General features: G+C 40.0%; 2 protein-coding genes across 6 annotated transcripts in view; one reads left to right on the forward strand and one right to left on the reverse strand.

The window, feature by feature from the left end:
* Positions 1-11,599, forward strand: part of ETFA (electron transfer flavoprotein subunit alpha) — a 55,820-nt gene extending 44,221 nt beyond the window's left edge. Inside the window, exons 13-14 of one of the 4 annotated variants that reach the window (XM_070762266.1) lie at positions 10,807-10,839; positions 11,147-11,599. The gene's annotated coding sequence lies outside the window, so the exon portion shown is untranslated. Of the gene's footprint in view, positions 1-2,626; positions 3,352-10,806; positions 10,840-11,146 lie in introns of those variants that run through there. The other 3 variants (XM_070762268.1, XM_070762267.1, XM_070762269.1) reach the window with 3 other exon arrangements.
* The window catches only part of TMEM266 (transmembrane protein 266), a 51,718-nt gene that overhangs the window by 4,558 nt on the left and 23,012 nt on the right, over positions 1-24,148 (reverse strand). The window contains exons 4-9 of one of the 2 annotated variants that reach the window (XM_070762261.1): positions 17,503-17,657; positions 16,675-16,748; positions 14,777-14,833; positions 12,676-12,814; positions 11,249-11,364; positions 10,116-10,305 (exon numbers count right to left, since the gene is read on the reverse strand). In XM_070762261.1, coding sequence (XP_070618362.1) covers positions 10,116-10,305; positions 11,249-11,364; positions 12,676-12,814; positions 14,777-14,833; positions 16,675-16,748; positions 17,503-17,657 — 731 coding nt within the window. The remainder of the gene's footprint in view (positions 1-10,115; positions 10,306-11,248; positions 11,365-12,675; positions 12,815-14,776; positions 14,834-16,674; positions 16,749-17,502; positions 17,658-24,148) is intronic. The other variant, XM_070762263.1, reaches the window with a different exon arrangement.

Here is a 24,148-nt window from a genome sequence, read left to right on the forward strand (position 1 = left end):
CCACCAGGGGCAAAACAGGCCTGCAGCATGTGGATGTCTCCCCCACATCCACAGTCCTTGGGGCAGGAGCTGGGCCAGAGCTAACCACAACATTAAGTATCAAACTGATCAGGAAAGACTTCATGGACTCCATCTGTAGAGTCTGGAGGACAGAAGGAAAAGGGGAAGAAGAGCGATGGGAAAAACCTTGCTCTTTCTAATGAAGGTGATTGAAGGTGGGGAAAGAGAGCCCTCTGTTTTCTCACCTTCAATCATCTTCATTTTTGTTTCATTAGAAAGAGCATGTTTTTTCCTATCACATACATTGTTTTTGTGGTGGTTTCTTTTCAAATAAGGCTTCAATTTCGCCTGGTCCACCAGCTTCGCCTGGACAAAGAATGACCCAATTCCGTGCAAGACAGAACAGATTCTGCTGCACGAATCCCAGCGACCAGTTAGGTCCCACAGAGTAGATCTTCTCCGGGTCCCGTCAACCAAACAATGTCACTTGGCGGGACCCAGGGGAAGAGCCTTCGCTGTGGCGGCCCCTGCCCTCTGGAACCAACTCCCCCCAAAGATTAGAATCACCCCCACCCTCCTTACCTTTCGTAAGCTCCTTAAAACCCACCTCTGCCGTCAGGCATGGGGGAATTGAGATCCTCTTTCCCCCTAGGCCTTTACAATTCTATGTATGGTATGTATGTATGTATGTTTGGTTTTTATATTAATGGGTTTTTAATCGTTCTTGGTATTGAATTACTATTGTACACTGTTTTATTGTTGCGTTTAGCTGCCCCGAGTCTCCGGAGAGGGGCGGCATACAAATCCAATAAATGAATGAATGAATGAATGAATGAATGAATGAATGAATAAATAAATAAATAAATAATAGAGAAACATTAGGAAGGGATCGCAGGCACGCTGGTGGACTTACGCACACTTCTTCACTTCCATAGCATTTTAGATCCCATAGCGTTTGCAGCGTGGGCTGGCCACGGAGGTCCCTCCCGCTTGGGGTCATCCTTGCCCACTCCTGTCACAACGGGTCACCACCAGAAGTGCAGCCACGTCTCCGCGTGGGGTTTGCAGGAGCCAGTGAAGGATGAACGGACCAGAAAACCCGCATCGAACGTCAAGTAGCTAACAAGCCTCGCAGGGTCCTCCTGACCCACGCGCTCGCCTCGAGGCGCACTGGGGCTTCTTACTAAACTCCGGCATTAGCAGAGAAGCCGCCCTCGGACTGCAAAGGCATTTAAAGATCAACCGAGGCCAAAAAAGCTTTTTAAAAAAAGGCCAGCGAAACCAGCCATGGTTAGATTGCCGTCTCAAGAGCTTCCTTCGCTCAGGTAGCGGAGCACTCAGAGATTGGAGCCCGTGTACCCATAAAACATCTGTTTCTTTTGCCTACAAACCACAATGGGTTGTGAAGGAGGCTGGGTTGTGGCCACAGAGACCCAGGGGGGCTAGAGCGATCCCCACTGAAAGCATCCGAGCAAGGCCTGGGTATTTAAAAAAACAAAATGTGCACATAAAAGGAAATGCTTTTAGGGATGCAAAATAGGGATGAAAATGACTTCTACGAGACCTGGGAGAAATGGTACCATTGGCTAAGACAAAAAACAACAACCCCTAAATATTATTTAAAAAGAAGATTGTTCAACAATCTGGTAACACACCATGCAACGAAAACAAACTTTTCACATAACTTACAAAATACATTGATTGATACAGCCTTTAGACCAGTGTTTCCAAACCTTGGGAACTTGCAGATATTTGGACTTCAACTCCCAGAATTCCCCAGCCAGCATTCGCTGGCTGGGGAATTCTGGGAGTTGAAGTCCAAATATCTTCAAGTTGCCATGGTTGGGAAACACTGCTTTAGACATACAACGAACATTATGAACAAAACCCTAAAATATTGAGTGCATGGACAAGAACTTGCTTGTTGGATAAACACCAACAATATCTACAAAAATTTAATTAACACCATAGAATGAACTAATAAAAATCAAGGGAAATTTACACCCACTACATATTTAAATATGTAGCCGCCCCGAGTCTGCGGAGAGAGGCGGCATACAAATCCAATTATTATGATTATTATTATTATTATTAACAACAACAATAACAATAATAATAAATCAGAGGTTGTATATTACTCTTTTTGTAGGTCTCCAGAACTGAACACAGTATTATTCCAAATGGGGTCTCACCAGCACTCTATACAGCGGGATCCCAATCTCCCTCTTCCTGCTTGTGATACCTCTAGCTATGCAGCCAAGCATTCTACTCGCTTTCCCTGCCGCCTGTCCGCACTGCTCACCCATTTTGAGACTGTCAGAAATCACGACCCCTCAATCCTTCTCTTCTGAAGTTTTTGCTAACACAGAACTGCCAACACAATGCTCAGATTGAGGATTCCTTTTCCCCAAGTGGGTAAAATAAGGAACCAGATTGTTGGGGGCAATAGGCTGATTCTGTAAACCGCTTAGAGAGGGCTAAAAAACCCGTCTTTTGCTGGAGTCACCTGGTGAACTTACTCTTCACTGCAACAAGAGAAGTAAAACCAGGCCCGCTCCATGTTCTCAGGTAAGATCGGTTTCAGCGAGTGTGAATAATTCATGTTCAAATCATGTCTCCCATAAAGGATGAGAAACGTTCTGAGTTCTTGATGCTCTGGCAGGAAAGTTACGAGCCTGAAGTTTTTCTCTGGCGCAGAAAAAGATGTAAACTGAAATATTCAACCTCTCTGCCAAACTACAGGTGACAGGTGTCATCTTTCCGCCATTGGGCATGTAAAACGACTCCACGGGGGCTCAGAAAATGCTTTTATTGCTCGGTGAATGTCGATCATTCATCGAAAGTTTAGAACTACGTCGCCTAAAACACGATCTAAGTATTGCCCACAAGATCATATGCTGCAACATTCTACCTGTCAATGACTACTTCAGCTTCAACCATAACAACACAAGAGCACGCAACAGATCCAAACTTAATATTAACCGCTCCAAACTTGACTTTAAAAAATATGACTTCAGCAACCGAGTTGTCGAAGCGTGGAACTCATTAACTGACTCAGTAATGTCAACCCCTAACCCCCAACATTTTTTCCTTAGACTATCCACGATTGACCTCTCCAGGTTCCTTAGAGGTCAGTAAGGGGCGTGCATAAGTGCACCAGTGTGCCCTTCCGTCCCCTGTCCAATTGTCTCTCCTTATCTCATTTATCTTTTCTTCCTTTCAAATATGTTCACCTATACTTTTATATCTTTTCTTCTATTCTTTTCTTTACTTATATTATTACATATCTTTCTCTTCAATGTGTATTATGTATTGGACAAAATAAATAAATAAATTTACTCAGGTACAAAGCCAGCACCTTAGCTGCTGTTTGCAACCCGCCTGCTAGCTTCATAATCTGCTTTGCAAAAGATTCAGTTCAGGGGTTAAAAAGCATTTGTGTTTCCCAATTCCCATTTAAAAATAAATACCGGTATATAATTTTTCCCCATCGTTCCCAGTTGGTTTCCGTTTGCTGGGGTTGATTTTGAAAGATAAGGAAGCCACTCAGAAAAGGCTTTTTAAAGATAAAACTCAAGCTTTTCAGCTACATAAAACGAATGCTTTGGTCACAGGGGGTCAAAAAAGTCAAGATGGCAGTCAAAAATTATGCAACCAGAGCCCTGTTCTTTGCTGATGGTATCGTTTTCTGCTACGTTTTGCACGTGGAGATAAACAACATCTACACACCATTCAAAAGTCACAAGACCATTCAAAATACACAATCGAAAAACCAAAAAGGAAACAAAAAGACCAAAATATGCCCTCACTAGAAATCAATAGCTAAACAAGCAGAGATTTAATATCAGACAACAATCAAGCAGTAAACAATATCCCAACCTAGGAACTACAAACTCAAAACAATCAAATAATCAACAACCGTCTAATCAAGGAACCACCAAGAGCCCCACCAACACGACACAGCAAGACAATGGTATATTAACACAGAGCAAAGCCATTCCCTTGCAGCACTGATGAAGTTACCTAGTTGGGTAATGAAATGTCCCAAAGAAAACAACCAAACTCATTAAATGGGATTAAGAACATAAATTACCCGTCTGTTAACTTATAAGATGGATTTTGAATATATACACTCAGGAAAAGGTTAAGAGAGAGAAAAGGAAGGGGAGAAGGAAGGGGAGAGAAAGGAAGTAGGAAAGTGAGAGAGAAGGAGAGAAGGAAAAAAGGTAGAGAGAAGAGAGGAAGATAGAAGGAGGGGAGTAGTATGACAAAGGGAAAACAGACAGGTAATTAATGTATAAAAGGTGCAAGTTATATCAAACAGAAATGTAGATTATGTGTATTTTGTTAAGGCACATGTATGGATGTATTGTGGAGAAAATCCAATAAAAAATTGTTAAAATTTGAATGAAGAGTTTACACGTATAGAAATGATATAAACATGATTTTAGAAGAGACACCGATAGTTTAAAAATGTATGGGAATATGATGAATAGTAACATGATGAATAGTAACATAAAATACCGTAGATGCAAAATTGGATATTGATTTATGGCTGATTGAATAAAAATGTATAACTATGTTTACTATTGACATATTTTAAGGCATGTGCATTGATGTATATATGTAAATCGTGGAGAATTGTTTTAAAAAAATATTTAAACATTATTTAAACACCGCCCCCCCCAAACAAACTCAGAGAGGACCAAAGACTGCCCAGCCTTCTACAGAATAAGTACCTTGATATTGTCTGAATTACCACTTGGAAATTCTTTTTCAGTCCAATCAGAGGAGGACCCACAAATTATAATGTGTGACCTTTGGCGACCAAACATATCTGATCTATTTAAAGCTTTCTTTAAATGGACTCCACAATAATATCAACTGTGCAAATGATGTAGCTATAATTTCCTTTTTCTTAGCACAAGAAGAGAATTTTTCTTTCCTCCTAGCCTAACCCTGACTACTTGTGGTTAAAATTTGCAATGTATTAAAATAAAGGTTTGAACTACAATGTCGTTTAGTGGGACCCAGGAGAAGAGCCTTCTCTGTGGCGGCCCCGACCCTCTGGAACCAGCTCCCCCCGGAGATTAGAACTGCCCCCACCCTCGTCTTTCGTAAAGTTCTTAAGACCCATCTCTGCCGTCAGGCATGGGGGAATTGACACATCTCCCCCGGGCCTATACAGTTTATACATGGAATGTTTGTGTGTGTGTTTGATTTTAATAATGGGGTTTTTAGTGTTTTTTAAATTATTAGATTTGTTTTTTACATTGTTCTTGTTATTGTTGTGAGCCGCCCCGAGTCTACGGAGAGGGGCGGCATACAAGTCTAATAAATAAATAAAATCTAATAAATAAATAAAAAATAATTGGTTAGACAAATCTTCTGATAAAGTAGCCAAGTGCTCCAGTTTTACTAGACAAAAAGCTTGATTTTTAAAAAAAATAAATAAATCCAATTTTTATTACGAATCCCTTCCTACGACAAACTTGCAACTACAGAAGATTAATGAAAATATGGGGCTAGGGCCTCTTAAGGAGATTTTCCCCACATGTGCCTTAAATCAATCGATTGCTTGTGTGAGTTCTAAGCAATTAAATATCTCTAATAATCAAAGAGATATTGGCCCCCAAAAGATGATCACAAATGCTATTTTGAAATAAACAATTCATTTCCTCTCTTGCTTCTTTCGCTGAATAATATATATATATTTTTAATATCGTCTGGGATCATTTATCCGGCATTTCAATAATCAACCTCTTTTTGGCATTGTGGCATTCTTTCATTAAGGAATATATCTGGACCGTCTTTTGCTATTAAGTAGGACAATTGATTTGTGATTAAACCTGTTGAAAAAGATGCTGCCTGCATTGGCTTCCTGGGGTCCCTGTGAAAACAGCCTCCCTCCCGTTTATCCATATAGATTTTGCATTTGTGGAACAAAGAATGGTGGCTTGGATGAAAAACAGCCTTAATGTCATTACTGCCTCCCCAGTTTGGCTGCCTCATTGGGACTTCATTTAATAAACCAACTCTGGATGTCTCTGGGGACAAGGAAATAATCACCCACTCCCAAGTCCCCAAGACTTGTAATTGTTTTTAATGGGACGGCTAGACAAGGTCTCCCGGCTGCAGGAATTAACCGGGGAAAAGGAGAAAAAAGAGTTCAGCACATCACGAACAATTAGGGGGGGTCACGTGTCCCTTGCACCCCCCCCCTCTTGCTAGAAGAAAAAAAGGGAGATGTTTTGAAATATTTAATTAAAAAACAATTTATCAGGAATCAATGAAAAAGGACAAACAATTCAAAACGACAAAAATCTTAACTCTAAGTCTAGAAATTTAAATTTTTTATCTGTACTGATAGTAAAGATCTTAAAAGCTGTAATCGGGTCAACAAATAAGAATCTTCGGAGAAAGGCGGCATACCAATCTAATAAATAATAATAATAATAATAATAATAATAATAATAATAATAATAATAATAATCTATGACACTTGATAAATTTACAGATATGAGCTTAGTTTGTCTTTTCTTTCTTCCTTTCTCTCTTTTTACTCCTCGCCTTCTTTCACCCTTTTCTTTTTTTATTTTCCTTTCTTTTCTTCCCTCTCTCTTTAGCTTTCTTTCCTCTTTTATATATATGTGTGTACAATATTCTGATTTATAACTGTATATTCAAAGTTTATATACACTTGTGTTGATATCTGCACAGTCCCTTTATTTTTATGTATCCCCTCCCAATTTATCTTCAATAAAGATTACATTTTCTTTAATAAAAAAAAACAATTTCAAGGCCGTTCTCTTTGCAAAGATTTCCCCAAAATCCTCTGACTTTAAAATGAGTCAAGAGCCACATTTCTGCAAAGTCTAAAAGAAGAAAGGAAAAGAGAGAGAGAGAGAGAGAGAGAGAAGGTTTCACAAGTGATGGAAGAGATGAAAGGCTCATAAAGGCGATTTTAAGAGGTTCGGGAGCCATTAGTACTCCATAAAGGCAAAAGGTTTTTGTCTTAAGATTTAAAGGCAGTTTTAGTTTTACAGTGAATGGTTGGCATATTGAATCTGTTAAGAGCTGCCATCTGGGTGTAGGCTGAGAGAGTCTAAGATTGGCAAGACATTGACTGGGGTGGTGATAGATAGATCTCAACTTACGACTACAACTGAGCCCAACATGTCCGTTGCTAAGCGAGACAGTTCACCATGTTAAGTAAAGTTTGTCCGATTTATTGCTGCAGTTGTTAAGTCAGTGGCACCATGGTTAAGTCATGATAACATGACCACAGGACTCTGCAACAGTCATACAGACAAGTCAGTTTCCAAGCGTCTGAATTCTGATCCCGTGACATGGGAATGTTGCAACGGTCATAAGTGTGAAAAACGGTCGTAAGTGACTAAACTAATAAACCTCATACACACGAGGGCCGCCCACAAAGCAATGCACCGCAATCTTTTTTTCTCAGCCTATAGTAATGGTAGGAATGCGAAACTTTAGATATACATTATTTGAATTGTCAAGAGTGCGTGTTTAAATTTTGCGTTTCAAAAATGGTGGAAGGTCTTCAGCATAAAACGTATCAGGAAAGACTTCATGAACTCCATCTGTCTAGTCTGGAGGACAGAAGGGAAAGGGGGGACACGATCGAAACATTTAAATAGGTGAAAGGGTTAAATAAGGTTCAGGAGGGAAGTGTTTTTAATAAGAAAGTGAACCCAAGAACAAAGGGGCACAATCTGAGGTTAGTTAGGGGAAAGATCAGAAGCAACGTGAGAAAATATTATTTTAAAGAGTAGTAGATGTTTGGAACAAACTTCCAGAAGACGTGGTTGATAAATCCACAGTAACTGAATTGAAACATGCCTGGGATAAACATAGATCCATCCTAAGTCAAAATACAGGAAATAGTATAAGGGCAGACTGGATGGACCAGGAGGTCTTTTTCTGCAGTCAATCTTCTATGTTTCTATGTTTCACTTAGCAACATAAATTTTAGACTCAATTGTCGTCGTAACTCAATGACTTAGTCCAGCTAGAAGCAAAGGCAAAATTCTCGTTTGTCTAAACGTTGCCAGACTGCAACCTAACTTTCTTTTTCTTGAACTCGAACCTCCATGAAAACAAATTCTAATTGATTTTAGTCCCTCTTGTTTTTCAAGCAGGCCGTGAATTCTAAGTAGGCTTAAGTACCATGTACAGAAGTTCGGGAATGATTTATTTCGCCTGGTGGGTCTGTCATGTTTTATGTACGACTCAGCTGAAAGACTCTGGGCTTGTAGCTACCTAGAAACATACCCTAGGAAGCATAAAGGTTTAAGGTTGGCCCTGCAAATCACGTGGATTTCAAAACTACTTAGAAATTTGTGTGCTATTCTCTTCCACTCCTAATGTAACCCCTCAAGGAACATATACATAAATTATCAAGTCCATGTACTCAGATGTAAAAATATAAGTAGATTGATGAAACTGGGACGCAAAACCCACTTTGGAAAACTACATATGTTAAATAAGGGTCAGGAGGTAAGTGTTTTTAACAGGAAAGTGAACCCAAGAACAAGGGGGCACAATCTGAGGTTATTTGGGGGAAAGATCAGAAGCAACGTGAGAAAATATTATAGTAGTAGATGCTGGGAACAAACTCCCAGCAGACGTGGTTGGTCAATCCACAGGAACTGAATTTCAACATGCCTGGGATAAAAATAGATCCATCCTAGGATAAAATACAGGAAATAGTATAAGGGCAGACTAGATGGACCAGGAGGTCTTTTTCTGCCGTCAATCGTCTATGTTTCTATGTTTCTAATTCCTGTCCCTTAACCAAGTAAACTCTCATTGGATGTTAGGGGAAAAATAAAGATATTATACTGTTGTGGTTAACTCTGGCCCAGCTCCTGCCCCAAGGACTGTGGATGTGGGGGAGACATCCACATGCTGCAGGCCTTTTTTGCCCCAGGTGGAATCTGCTGATGAAGGCTCCTCTGACCCAGAAGACATGAGTGACAGGGAGGAGGAGAGTGTGGCAGACAGCTCAGAAGGAGATCAATTATCTAGCTCCTCCTTGGATTCAGAACAAGAGTTAATGATACAGCCACACATGCGGAGAGCGATGCATAGGCAACAACAACTGAGAGATTATTATCAAAGAAAATGAGGCCACCTGTGGTTGGGTGGGGCTGTGGTCATTAGTCAGGCTGCTATAAATAGCAGCCTGTGGGTTTGGCCATTGTGGAGGATTATCTGATCGTTGTGTTTCGTGACTGCTTTACTGACTTTCACCTTTTGTGTGCTGATTTTTCCCCACTTTGAAACTAAACCAGAGCAAAGTGTGTTTCACTTTGTGAAAGAAGAAGGACTGTGAATTGCCTCACAGCTGCAAGCTAAGTATCACAGAACTGATAAGGGACTTGTACAAATTACCAGGTTGTTTGGAGACGAGGGCTCTTTGCTATACCAAAAGAGGGCTTGGTTTAAGTGAATTTTCATTATAAAGAACATTGTTTTGAATTTTCAAACCTGTGTGTGTCTGAAATTTGTACCTGTGAATTTTTGGGAGAGGTCTACCAGAGAGCCCGACAGAACAGTTAGTATTTAACAAAGTATTATTTACATATATACAACACAAAGTGGTAAAAGATAGCAAACCACACAGCTAAGAATATCTCAAAGTAAACTCCCCCCACAGGGAATAGTGCTGGCGCCCTCTTGTGGCCAAACCAGCCAAAGCTCTTAAAGACATATTCTTTCCAGACATAAACTACCATTGGTAGTTTACTACAAGGCAACCCCAAAACAGGTGAGTACCGTGTACTAACACCTCCCTTCTCCGTAGACTCAAGTTCTTCCTTCCTTTTCTCTGACCTTCTAAATTTGGCATTTAACCAAGGACTATCGGCTACACCCCTGTGTATCACTATGCATATTATATCGGATGGAATTTCTATTAAATTCTCATCGCCACTATCCTCTCCCACATCTCTTAAATCAGGTAATAGACAGCTTTGTGTTTTCGCCTTCTGAATCTGACATTTCCACAGGCTGTTAGGAAACATTCACAGCATTGTGGGCCAGGGGGGAAGGGAAAGGACAACGTTAACAAGGGAATCTCAGCCACTTACCCCGAGCTGGACGCAACTCTGTGATGTTCTCGGTGGTTTCGTCATCAGAATCGCCTCCGGCGGCGACCACTTTGTACCGGTTGCCCGTCTGTTTCTTCAGCATGTGAGGCACCTGCAAAGCTGCCTCTCTCTCAGCTGCCAGGTCCAGGTCTTGCTGAGCCAGATGTGCCCGCAGCTGTCGAATTTCAAACTGAAGCCAAAGAGAGAGAGAGAGGGGGAATTAGGTTTTCATAGAAACATAGAAGATTGACGGCAGAAAAAGACCTCACGGTCCATCTAGTCTGTCCTTATACAATTTCCTGTATTTTATTTTAGGATGGGTATAATAATAATAATCATAATAATAAATAAATAATAATAATAATAATAATTTATTAGATTTGTATGCCGCGCCTCTCCAAAGACTCCGAAGAAGATATACGTTTATCCCAGGCATGTTTAAATTCAGTTACTGTGGATTTACCTATCACGTCTGCTGGAACTTTGTTCCAAGCATCTACTACTCTTGCTGTCAAATAATATTTTCTCGCGTTACTTCTGATCTTTCCTCCAACTAACCTCAGATTGGGCCTCCTTGTTCTTGGTTTCACTTTCCTATTAAAAACACTTCCCCTCCTGAGCCTTATTTAACCTTTTGATATATTTAAATATGTTCTGATCGTGTGTCCCCCCTTTCCCTTCCGTCCTCTAGACTCTACAGATGGAGTTCATGAAGTCTTTCCTGGTAAGTTTGATGCTTGAGACCTTCCACCATTCCACCCTCATTGTGTATTGGACAAAATAAATAAATAAAAATAAATAAAATAAAATAAATTAGCATCCAGAAATATGGATTGACCTCAGAAAATGAAATAAGTACCTTTGCTGCCACCTTGTGACCGAAAGGCACATGTGCAGCCTGGTAGTGGCGCATGGAGCAATGTGTAGATCAGGATGTTAATCCATCAATGTTACACTTTCTTTTTTAATGCTCTGAACTCACAGTGGTTGGATTGGATATAATTATCTCACGGACTTTGGTTTATTAACAGAAACATGTATGCCTGCCTGCCTGATTAATTTTAAGCAAAGCCAACATTCGAGAACGAAAAACTTCTGACGCTGACCTGAGAACAGAATCATGCCTTACTTACCCCCTGTTCTTGGCAGATGTGGGTCAGCCGTTCCAGCTGCTCGTCCTGAATGACCTTCGCTTTTTCGTACTGCTGAATCACCATCTCCATTTCCACTTTAACCGGCAGGACATAGGCTATGAATCACAACAGGACAAAGGGAATAGTTTTTATTATATTACAAACTTACAGATAAAAAGAAGGAAGAATAGGTACATCATAGTTTGGATCATTATGTTGACATATAGTATTAGCTATACAATTATTATCTTTGTCTCATATAATTGTTCTATGAAAGTAAACTCTATCATTTCAACAAGGCAGACTTAATATATCAATACCTAAAAATAAAATTTAAACCTTCTGTCTAAATGGTTTTTGCCTTCTGTCTCTTCCTTCGCCCGAACCCCCCCTTGAACTGTTTCTAACAGTTCTAAATTTCTTTAATTAACATTGTGCGGCATATGGTGGCCGCGGTTTTTCGATATTTTTTCTGATCTACACTTTATTTAAGGTCAGTTTGGATTGAAGAAGATGTCCAGTCCGTTAAAGGTTATCAGAATTTTGTATTTGGTCACTATCAATCTTTTTTCTGTATGTTAGTCTATTTTAATTTAAGTTTTATCTTTTTTTCTTTTTGTTACCCAATCATAAAATTTTCCCCAAATTTCATAGTATCTTGAGTCCTCCTTATTTTTAAGTTTTTGTGTGAGTCTGTCCATTTCTGCACAGTCGTATATTTTCTTAATAATTTCTCTTTCAGATGGTGTATCCTCTTTTTTCCAGAATATAATTTTTTTTATTGGCCAAGTGTGATTGGACACACAAGGAATTTGTCTTTGGTGCAGATGCTCTCAGTGTTCATCAAAGAAAATATAGATTTGCCAAGAATCATGAGGTCCAACACTTAATGATTGTCATAGAAGTCAAATAAGCAATGAAGAAACAATCAATATTAATAAAAATCTTGGGATACAAGCAATAAGTTACAGTCATACAGTCCTAAGTGGGAGGAGAAGGGTGATAGGAATGATGAGAAAAAACTAGCAGTAATACTTGTGCAGACTTAGCAAATACAGTGTTCCCTTAATTTTCGCGGGTTTTCGAATTTTGCGAAAAGTCTATACCACGGTTTTTCAAAGATATTAATTAAAAAATACTTTGCGGGGTTTTTCCCTACACCACGGTTTTTCCCGCCCGATGACGTCATATGTCATCGCCAAACTTTCATCCGCCTTTAATAAATAAGTTGCTTTAAGTTGTGTTTTCCACTTGCAATTCGCCTAAAACAGATTTTATCCATCTAACAAAGGAATGGCTTATTTTTAATTTGTGATTTCTTTAAAATTTATACAGCCGCTTTTTTCCACCAGACAAGTGACTCCAGGCAGCGCATGACTGAGGGTTTTTTTTAAAAAAGCAAAACCAAGAATTTATCGTTGACTTACCATCAATAATTCGCTTGACTCTCCAAATTCTCAGGGTAATAATGAGACTAATAGCATCCCATGGGCTGCTTGGTCCATTAGCCACTGTAGATGCCACCATGGGAGCCAAAGATAAGATGATCACAGCACCATCAAATACCTAACGCGAAAAGGATTTCACGGGAATCAGGTATACGTTCAAGGTTCCAGGCAACATGCAAACTAAACCAGAATCCAAGTCAAAGTACAGTAATACCTCATGATACGAACTTAATTGGTGCAAGGAGGAGGTTCGTATGACGAAAGGTTCGTAAGACGAAACATTGTTTCCCATAGGAAACAATGTAAAGTCAATTAATCCGTGCAACCAAAAAAACCCCTCAAAAAAACGGCTTTCGGCGACTGCTGGGAAGCCGCGTGGCTGTTTTAAAAGGTGACAGCCAGCCTGGGGGGCTTCCCAGCACCCCCCCGAACCTGGGTTCGGGGTTCGGGGGGTGCTGGGAAGCCCCCCAGGCCGGCTGCGACCTTTTAAAACAGCCGCGCCGCTTCCCAGCTGTCTCCTGAAGCCGAACGCCAAAGCCGAACTTCCGCGTTCGGCTTCGGGAGACAGCTGGGAAGCGGCGCGGCTGTTTTAAAAGGTGACAGCCGGGCTGGGGGGCTTCCCAGCAACCTCCCGAACCGAACCCGGGGTTCAGAAAAATTTTGCCTCTTCTTACGAACTTTGTTCGAGTTACGAACCGGCGTTCGGGAGGCTTCTGGGAAGCCCCGCCACCCGGCTGTCACCTTTTAAAACAGCCGCGCGGCTTCCCAGCAGTCTCCGAAAATTTTTCTGAACCCCGGGTTCGTATCACGAGTTGTTCGTAAGACGAGGGGTTCGTATCTTGAGGTACCACTGTATTCCTCAAAGTTCCAATTTATTTCTGGAGTCTGTCATCTGCACCAATCAACGAAGCAGTGGAAGTGATGTGCTGGTGCCTGGGGGCTGTTGGGGCCTGGATGGGTGTCAACAAATTCAAACTCAATCCAGACAAGATGGAGTGGCTGTGGGTCTTGCCTCCCAAGGACAATTCCATCTGTCCGTCCATTACCCTGGGGGGAGAATCATTGACCCCCTTAGAGAGGGTCCGCAACTTGGGCGTCCTCCTCGATCCACAGCTCACATTAGAGAAACATCTTTCAGCTGTGGCGAGGGGGACGTTTGCCCAGGTTCACCTGGTGCACCAGTTGCGACCCTATTTGGACCGGGAGTCACGGCTCACAGTCACTCATGCCCTCATCACATCGAGGCTCGACTACTGTAACGCTCTCTACATGGGGCGACCTTTGAAAAGTGTTCGGAAACTTCAGATCGTGCAGAATGCAACTGCGAGAGCAATCATGGACTTCCCTAAATATGCCCATGTCACACCAACACTCCGCAGTCTGCATTGGTTGCCGATCAGTTTCCGGTCACAATTCAAAGTGTTGGTTATGACCTATAAAGCCCTTCATGGCACCGGACCAGACTATCTCAGGGACCACCTTTTGCTGCACGAATCCCAGCGACCAGTTAGGTCCCACAGAGTGGGCCTTCTCCGGGTCCCGTCGACTAAACAATGTCGCTTGGCGGGACCCAGGGGAAGAACCTTCTGTGTGGCGGCCCCAACCCTCTGGAACCAACTCCCCCCAGAGATTAGAATTGCCCCCACCCTCCTTGCCTTTCGTAAACTACTTAAAACCCTCTGCTGTCAGGCATGGGGGAATTGAGACACTCTTTCCCCCTAGGCCTTTACAATTTTATGCATGGTATGTCTGTATGTATGTTTGGTTTTTACTTTAATGGGTTTTTAATTGTTTTTACTATTGGATTATTGTGTATACTGTTCTATTATTGATGTTAGCCGCCCTGAGTCTCCGGAGAGGGGCGGCATACAAATCCAATAAATCAAATCAATCAATCAAATCTTCCTGGCTCCATTGTGGCCGTGAGTCAAGGGTTCTGTGCAAAGGAGCTCCCAGTTTGGGCACAATACCCCAACTTGAATTTTGACTTTTAACCTAGTTGCTACCACGAGTAGCAGAAACGTCAGCAATGCCCAGCAAGAGGGACAGGTCAGAAAAGATTTTGCTACTTTGGACTTACCTCTATTTTGTTTTCAATGTAGTCCCATATGCCGAGTACGACGATTCTCAAAATAGTCTAGAGAGAGTGAGAAAGAGTCCAGGGGAAGGAGGGAGAAGAGACGGAATTAGCACTTGTAACTAATTTTGCAACATGTTTACTCTCTGTAAACCGCTTAGAGGGCTGTAAAACACCGTGAAGCGGTGTATAAATCTATAATTAGGGATGAACCTAAGGTTAAAACTATCCGTTTCTTATCCAATTGCTGATGGATTCGGAGGTGTCAAAATGACGCAAATGAGCCTAACCACGATTTAAGTGAAAACAGCTGCTAAGCCAATTTAATGCCTTATTTGAAGTTTGGCAACAAGATACGTCCCTAATGAAGTATGAATTTGGCCATTTACAAGCAGGAATTGAGAAATTAAATCTCTTAAGACGCAGGCACTTCAAGCTTGCAAATAACGTTTAACAGAACCTGGACAGTTTAAATTAGAGGCGTCCAATCTGCCAATCTTAAAATCTGTGGGTTTCAATTCCCAATATTCCCTAGCCAGCAGAGCTAGCTGGGGATAATTCCACAGGTCTTAACGTTGCCATATTGGATACCCCTGGTTTTAACAATTTGGTGTGTCTTTAATTGTAGACAATGCCACAACTCAGCCCTCTGGAACACTGTACAGGCCAATTGTTCTCGTCTCTATTGATCGTGCCACTCATTTCAACACTTTCAAGTGACAATGGGAGAAGCATCTGTCAATAAAAGCAGCTATTTATGGCTCTCTCTTTCTTTCTCTGTTCTTAATCGAGAGCCTGTACAGTAGTCCCTCGCTATACTGCGCTTCACCTACTGCGGCTTCACTTCATCGCGGGTTTCTGAGGAAGCCGATCGGCAGATTTAAACAGCCCGCCCAACTCGATGGGCAGGGTTTAAAAAAAAAAAAATAAATCTAAAATTGTAAATACTGTATTAAAATACTGTATCTAAAATAAATACTGTGTGGGAAGGGTTTATAAACACTTAAAACAATGAAAACTTACCAAACAATTACAATATAAATACTTAAATAAGTACTATCAGTCGATAAATTCCCCATCGCGGATTTCACCTATCGCGGCCAGGTCTGGAACGTAACACCAGCGATAGGTGAGGGACTACTGTATACCGGTTTTCCCCCTAATCATTATCACATTAAAATAAGTTTGGGAAAGCCCCTTTCTAAAAAAAGTGAAAAGTCTTGTTAAGTCCCAATTAAAAAATACGTTTACTGAAGGATGGGTAGGGAACGACATTCTCCTGCAAGAAAATCCAGCCCTATTTCTTTCCCATATGGTGACAATTCAGCTTCAACCACAACAACTTCAGCTTCAACCACAACAACACAAGAGCACGCAACAGATTTAAACTTAATATTAACCGCTCCAAGCTTGACTGTAAAAAATGTGACTTCAGTAACCGAGTTGTCGAAGCGTGGAACTCATTGCCGGACTCCATAGTGTCATCCCGAAACCCCCAACACTTTACCCTTAGATTATCTATAGTTGACCTCTCCAGATTCCTAAGAGGTCAGTAAGGGGCGAGTACAAGTGCACTAGAGTGCCTTCCATCCCCTGTCCTATTGCTCTCCTATATCTCCTATACCTTTCTTCTATTCCTATATCTCTTCTATTCTTTCATTGATATGTTCTATTCCTATATCTTCTCTTATATTCTTTCTTAGATATATTTTACTATGAGTATCTCCTCTATAAGCTTCATCATGTATTTTACTATGTGTGTGTGTGTTTTCTCCCTAATCATTATCACATTAAAATAAGTTTAGTGGGTATATATATATACCCACTAAAACCCTCATTGTGTATTGGACAAAATAAATAAATAAATAAAAATAAATAAACAATTCACATTTCTCTTTTACCTCGGAGAAGAAGACAGACAGGATAACCAGACTGATCCAGTGAATGACGCCAGCAAATTGCGATGCGCTTGAAACTACAATTAAGGACAAAAAAAGCAAGTTAGATGACTGATTTTATTACATTGGGTTTTCAGTTTGTAGTTTTTAATTAATTAGATTTGTTTATATGCACTGTTTTATATTATGTCTTGTGAGCTGCCCCGAGTCTTCAGAAAAGGGCGGCATACAAATCTAATAAATAATAATAATAATAATAATAATAATAATAATAATAATAAGTGCAGAGACACTGACAGGTAGACACATAACATTCCAGAACAAACAGCAGGGATTTCACTGGAACTGGCCCCAAACTGTAATATTGTAATATCTGAAGGTATATGGACTTATGTACGGATTGATGGAGGAAAAAACAAACTTTTTGCAAACAAAAACAAAAACATTTCCCCCTCCCGGTTCCGTGGGCGTGGCATGGTGGGCGTGGCGTGGTGGGCGTGGCGTGGTGGGCGTGACAGGGGAAGGATACTGCAAAATCCCCATTCCCACCCCGCTCGGGGATCAACCAGAGATGGTATTTAGCCGGTTCTCCGAACTACTCAAACTTTCCGCTATCGGTTCTCTAGAACCTGTAGGATTTCACCCCTGGAAAAAGGGTCAGAACTCCCTTCCCCCCACCCCAGCGCCGTCATAAACTTCAAACGGTCACTCAGCGAACTGTTGTAAACCGAGGCCCCCCTGTATCCTACGGGTTTGCTCAGACATTTCAGGAAGGAAAACAAAAGGAGGGGAAAAAAAGGAAAATCAACAAAGACAAAGCCTGCTACTCACACTGGAGAAGCTTTATATCTATTAGGAGCTCCAGAGTCAGGAGGATGACCACCAAAACTACACAGGCTACCAGGAAACTGTTGAGACTCGCACTGAGCAAAAATACCTGCCAGACGGCCGCTCGCCTCCCGCAGCACGGCTTAAGCCAGTTAGATCTGAAGGAAGAAAAACAGAGGGAAGGAGGAAGAAGAGGAAGACAAGGCGAGAAAAAGGCAGGCAGGCAAAGGAGAGCAAGACAGAAGCAGCTGGGGTCTGTTAGAGCAGGAAGCGGTGGCGGGTAGTTAAGAGTCTGTTATTATTTAGCAAGGGGGTGGACTAGATTCCAACTCCTATTCTATTCTATACTCTGCTCTATTGTTCTATTTTATTGTATTCTACTTTTACTCTATATTATTCTATTCTCTGTTCTATTCTACTCTATTCTCTATTCTCTTTTATTCTACTCTACTCTATTATTCTATTCTATTCTACTCTATTCTATTCTACTTTACTCTATTATTCTATTCTATTCTCTATTCTATTCTACTCTATTCTACTCTATTATTCTATTCTATTCTATTCTCTATTCTATTCTACTTTACTATTATTCTATTCTCTATTCTATTCTCTATTCTGTTCTACTCTATTCTATTCTACTTTATTATTCTATTCTATCCTATATTCTATCCTACTCTATTCTATTCTACTCTACTCTATTATTCTATTCTATTCTATTATTCTATTCTATTCTCTATTCTATTCTCCTCTATTCTATTCTACTCTATTATTCTATTCTATTCTCTATTCTATTCTACTTTATTATTCTATTGAATTCTATTCTCTGTTCTATTCTATTCTCTGTTTTGTTCTATTCTACTCTACTATTCTATTCTCTGTTCTGTTTTGTTCTGTTCTATTCTATTCTACTTTACTCTTCTATTGATTAAATCTATATCCTGCCTTTCCTTCAGATGCAGGACGCGAATTTAATCTGGGGTTCTCCCTTTCACCCCCTCTTAGCAGGGATCGTAAATAGTTGGGCTGAAAGGACGTGACTGGACCATCCTTCCACTGAGTTCCCATACTTGGTCCTGAGGTTCTTAAGGTGAAAAGTTTGTAAGATGAAACAATGTTTTCCATAGGAATCAATGGAAAAGCGATTAATGCGTGCAAGCCCAAAATTCAACCCTTTTGCCATCCGAAGCGCCCGTTTTTGCGCTGCTGGGATTCCCCTGAGGCTCCCCTCCAAGGGAAACCCCACCTCTGGACTTCTGTGTTTTTGCGATGCTGCAGGGGAACCCCAGCAGGGGAATCCCAGCATCGCAAAAACGAGTGCTTCGCTGGCAACGGAAGTCCGAAGATGGGGTTTCCCATGGAAGGGAGCCTCAGGGGAATCCCAGCAGCGCAAAAACGGGTGCTTCGCTGGCAACGGAAGTCCGGAAGTGGGGCATCCCAGCGGCAGCGGTGGGTTTGTAAGGTGAAAATAGTTTGTAAGAAGAGGCAAAAAAATCTTAAACCCCGGGTTTGTATCTCAAAAAGTTTGTATGATGAGGCGTTTGTAAGACGAGGTATCACTGTACTTTAAAACCAGTGGCCGTAAGAGTCTAGGACTCCTTTACATATGTTTAAAAACTGAAAAGCATTTCAAAATCTAGATTCAGTGACCTTTGATAACTTGCAATCTGATTGTTTTATTTAATAGAAACATAGAAGATTGACGGCAGAAAAAGACCTCATGGTCCATCTAGTCTGCCCTTATACTATTTCCAGTATTTTATCTTAGGATGGATATATGTTTATCCCAGGCATGTTTAAATTCAGTTCCTGTGGATTTACCAACCACGTCTGCTGGAAGTTTGTTCCAAGGATCTACTACTCTTTCAGTAAAATAATATTTTCTCATGTTGCTTAATAGGGTGCCTGCATATACCCCAGAACCGGGAATTTCCAATTTTACATTTTTCAGAACATCAAGGAAGGTACAAAGCCTACCATAATTCTTCAAACAACTTTGGCGGAATGAACATAAACATTACTGCTTCTTGTATTTACCTGCTTTGTTATTCCTATGCTTCGACGTTTTGTACGAGTAAAGCCACAACAGTTAAGACAACGTGTGCAGTCTTATCCCAAATCAAAGCACTAAACCATTTCATCCAGTAGTGAAGATCAGTTTACTGCAGAGAAGTTTCCCAATGCTGGCTACCTGAGCATTTTAATTTCAGGCACCGACAACTGATTTGAACAGCAATCTTTTCAGTATGCAAAGCATTTACTCTTCCTTGAAACTTCTGCCAACGCAACCGAACGTGTTCTTTCTCTACAGGACTTAATGTTCTAGAGCAAATATTATTAAGTCTTTACATAATGCAACAGAACAGAGAGCACCAAAGTCGGCCCCAAATTTACGAATGAACTTCCCAAGTCATTCTCTCAGGACTTCAATTGCCATCTATCAAAAACTTGGAGCTAATTACAGATAACGCAGGAGTTATAGCGATGTTAAATTGCAGTATTATCTAAAATCGTAGCCACGGGATGATCTATTTACATTTAAAAATAAATAACTGCTTTCTTCTCCCAACAATATTTCTACATTCTGAAATCTAGATTCCTGTTTCATTTATTTATATGTCATTCCCAAATTTTTATTCTAGTTCTGCGATTTTTAAAAATTCCTAAGAATGGACAGTAGATGGCAGAGACGCCTATATTTAAAGCGACTGTGGCAATATAAACTGGAATGTTAATGGGCTCACCTTGTTAAAAGCAAAAATAAAACAAGTGGGGAGAAATATAGACATTGGAATGGGTCTGAAATTACTACCAACAAAAAGATACAATTAAAGATCAGGATCGGTTAGAAAAACTCCGTTTTTAAAAGTCTTCACTTACAAAATGTATGTTTATCATTCTTGAGGGATGTAAGTAACAAGTGTGTATTTTGTAAATTATACGGTCATTTAAAAGCAGTGTATTATTATAACAACAAACTTCTAAAAGGATCACACACAACCAAAGAACCATCAAAACACCCATCAAAAATATTTCCAGTTGCTAACAAAGTGGTAGAAGAATAGATGCCTGGATTTTACCTGGCAGACTAGATATAAGTTGCAAAAAAAAAACCAAAACCACCAAGCCAACAGATAAATTTATTTCCAGTTTTAAGTAGGATACATCGATCAAGAGACAGCAATTTGATCAAGCGAATTCCAAAACAAATTAAACTTCTTCAAAGGAGAAGATCAAACCGCTTTCATCAGCAATGGAGCATTTATGGAAATAAATATAATTTTGCTGATTTTTTTTTTAATAAAGCAAACTGCTATGTGAGATTCTCTATCTATCTATCTATCTATCTATCTATCTATCTATCTATCTTTCCATCTATCTGTCTGTCTATCTATCTACCTATCTATCTATCTATCTATCTATCTATCTATCTATCTATCTTTCCATCTATCTATCCATCTATCTATCTATCTATCTATCTATCTATCTATCTATCTATCTATCTATCATCTATCTATCTATCTATCTATCTATCCATCTATCTATCTATCTTAAACTGAAGGTTTTAAAAAATATGCTGATAGGGCAAGATGCCAATTTACGAAGAAAGGAGGAATCTCGCAGCAGCCTGTGTACAAAGCCAATTCTATTTCCAACTGACAATTTGTGTAACCTACCGCTGTTTAAGCGAATGCTCAACACAGAACGCGGGTGGAGGGAGAGGGAAGATTACCATAATACTCTGGTAATGAGCCACTACAAACACTCCAACTCAAAGTTGTTCACAGATGTCACAGTTTGTGTGACTTGGAGAAGGGGGGGAAGGGGACGTGACGCCATCAAACGCAGCCGCGTGAAAAGACATAGAAACCTAGAAGATTGACGGCAGAAAAAGACCTCGTGGTCCATCCAGTCTGCCCTTATACTATTTCTTGTATTTTATCTTAGGATGGACATATGTTTATCCCAGGCATGTTTAAATTCAGTGACTGTGGATTTATCTACCACATCTGCTGGAAGTTTGTTCCAAGCATCTACTATTCTTTCAGTAAAATAATATTTTCTCACGTTGCTTTTGATCTTTCCCCCAACTAACTTCAGATTGTGTCCCCTTGTTCTTGAGTTCAACTTCCTATTAAAAACACTTCCCTCCTGAACCTTATTTAACCCTTTCACATATTTAAATGTTTCAATCATGTCCCTCCTTTTCCTTCTGTCCTCCAGACTCTACAGATTGAGTTCATTAAGTCTTTCCTGATAAGTTTTATGCTTAAGACCTTCCACCATTTTTGTAGCCCATCTTTGGACCCGTTCAATTTTGTCAATATCTTTTTGTGGGTGAGGTCTCCAGAACTGGACACAGTATTCCAAATGGGGTCTCACCAGCGCTCTATACAGTGGGATCACAATCTCCCTCTTCCTGCTTGTTATACCTCCAGCTATGCAGCCAAGCATTCTACTTGCTTTCCCTACCACCTGACTGCACTGTTCACCCATTTGGAGACTGTCGGAAATCACGACCCCTCAATCCTTCTCTTCTGAAGTTTTTGCTAACACAGAACTGCCAAGACACAAAGTTGGGCTCAGCAGAACCCAGTCCACAGCAGCATCCAATGTAACAAAGGGATGTGTCAACCTTGAGGTCTGAAAACTAAATATTTAGGCAGTCCTCGACCTACAACAGTTCATTTAGTGACCGTTCAAATTTAACACGGCACTGAAAAAATAGGGAGGTGACTGTTTTCCACACTTACGACCTTTGTAGCATCCCTATGGTTGCATGATCAGATGCTGTTGCAATTGGCTCATACTTATGACCGTTGCTGTGTCCCAAGGTTGTGTGATTCCCCTTTCGCGACCTTTTGGCGAGCAGAGTCAATGGGGAAGTCAGATTCGTATTTAATGAGCAAAATGTTACTTAATGACCAACTGCAATACACACACGTATGTATGTGTGTTTGTGTCTGTATGTGTGTATGTATATATGTGTGTATGTATGTAAATAGGTTTATATATAAAATCCCAGTAAGGGTATGGCTAGATGATGAGAGCTAAATAGCTTGAAACAGATCTATAGTAGTCTCCCTTTATTCCTTTATCAGTTCTTTATTTTATTTATTTATTTATTGGATTTGTATGCTTTGTAAGTTTGAAGATAGATGGATGGATGGATGGATGGATAGATAGACAGGTATAGATAGATAGATGATAGATAGATATAGATAGATAGATAGATAGATAGATATAGATAGATAGATATAGATAGGTAGGTAGGTAGATAGATATAGAGATAGATAGATAGATAGATAGATAGATAGATAAAGATAGATAGATAGATAGATAGATAGATAGATAGAGATAGATATAGATAGATAGATAGATAGATAGATAGATAGAGATAGATAGATAAAGATAGATAGATAGATAGATAGAGATAGATAAAGAGAGAGAGATAGATAGAGAGAGAGAGAGAGACAGAGAGAGAGAGAGAGAGAGAGAGAGAGAGATAGAAAGATAGATGTCCTAAAAATATGAGTTTCGGGTGTATTTATAAATGAAGAGGCAACAGCCATCACAATCTCCACAACATTTAAAATTTATTAAAAACTACTGAAATTACTAAGCTAGTTGGCAGCATTATAGTGTCGTATCGCACTTGGCCAATAAAGAGTTCTATTCTATTCTATTCTATTCTATTCTACTCTACTCTACTCTTTTCTATTCGTTGCTGTAACTGTTTACTGTTTTAATGATATACTGTATATCCTCTTTTTGTGGGGGTAGTATTTTTTCCACTTTTTAAAAAGCTTTTTTTTTAAAAAAAAACAATGGATGTATTTCTATTGCTGAACTCCATTCATTAAACTGAAATTCTTTAAGCAGCTCTTTGTACTGCTTGGAGGACTCTGCTAAAAATTCATTTTGCCTCCAATTCTGCATTATGTCCAGATCAGCCTGAATGCTATTTATTCTTTTTGAGAAGAATCGCTGCATTTGCCTATAGCTCCATTTCCGACCTAAAAGCATTTTACGAACCCAAAAGTTACCCAGCCTAAAAGCATTTTATAACCATTCTTTCCCATTACGCATAATGTGATATATACTGTAAAAGAAAACAGCAAATCTTTTTTTTCGGAACCTCGTGTTTCTTATTAAGACAGCGGAACTACTTGTTACCCAATCCGTCCAAAATCAGAAACTGGAGTTTTTTGGTTCAACAAAAGTGACAATGAACAAACCTCTTAATCCCGGAAAGGGGATTAAAATAATAATTTTAAGAGTTCTAAGCAAACAGCGAAATTGGGTAAGAGCAACAATACAAAACTGGCATTGCCTGGGGATGAATCCAGAGATTAGGACAATGATTGAATAACAGCATAAAAACAGAGTTCCTTTTCTGTAGATTAAATTACTGGAATATTTCTTTTTCTTTCTTTCTTTCTTTCTTTCTTTCCTTCCTTCCTTCTTTCTTTTTTTCCTTCCTTCCTTCTTTCTTTCTTTCATTTCTTTCCTTCCTTCTTTCTTTCCTTCCTTCCTTCGTTCTTTCTTTCTTCCTTCCTTCCTTCCTTCCTCTTTCTTCCTTCCTTCCTTCCCTCCCTCCCTCCCTTGTTTCTTTTCTTTAAAGAAAAAAGTGTTTTTTGGGGGGAGTTAA

The sequence above is a fragment of the Erythrolamprus reginae genome, chromosome 10, assembly GCF_031021105.1.
Source record: "Erythrolamprus reginae isolate rEryReg1 chromosome 10, rEryReg1.hap1, whole genome shotgun sequence".
Lineage (NCBI taxonomy): Eukaryota > Metazoa > Chordata > Lepidosauria > Squamata > Dipsadidae > Erythrolamprus > Erythrolamprus reginae.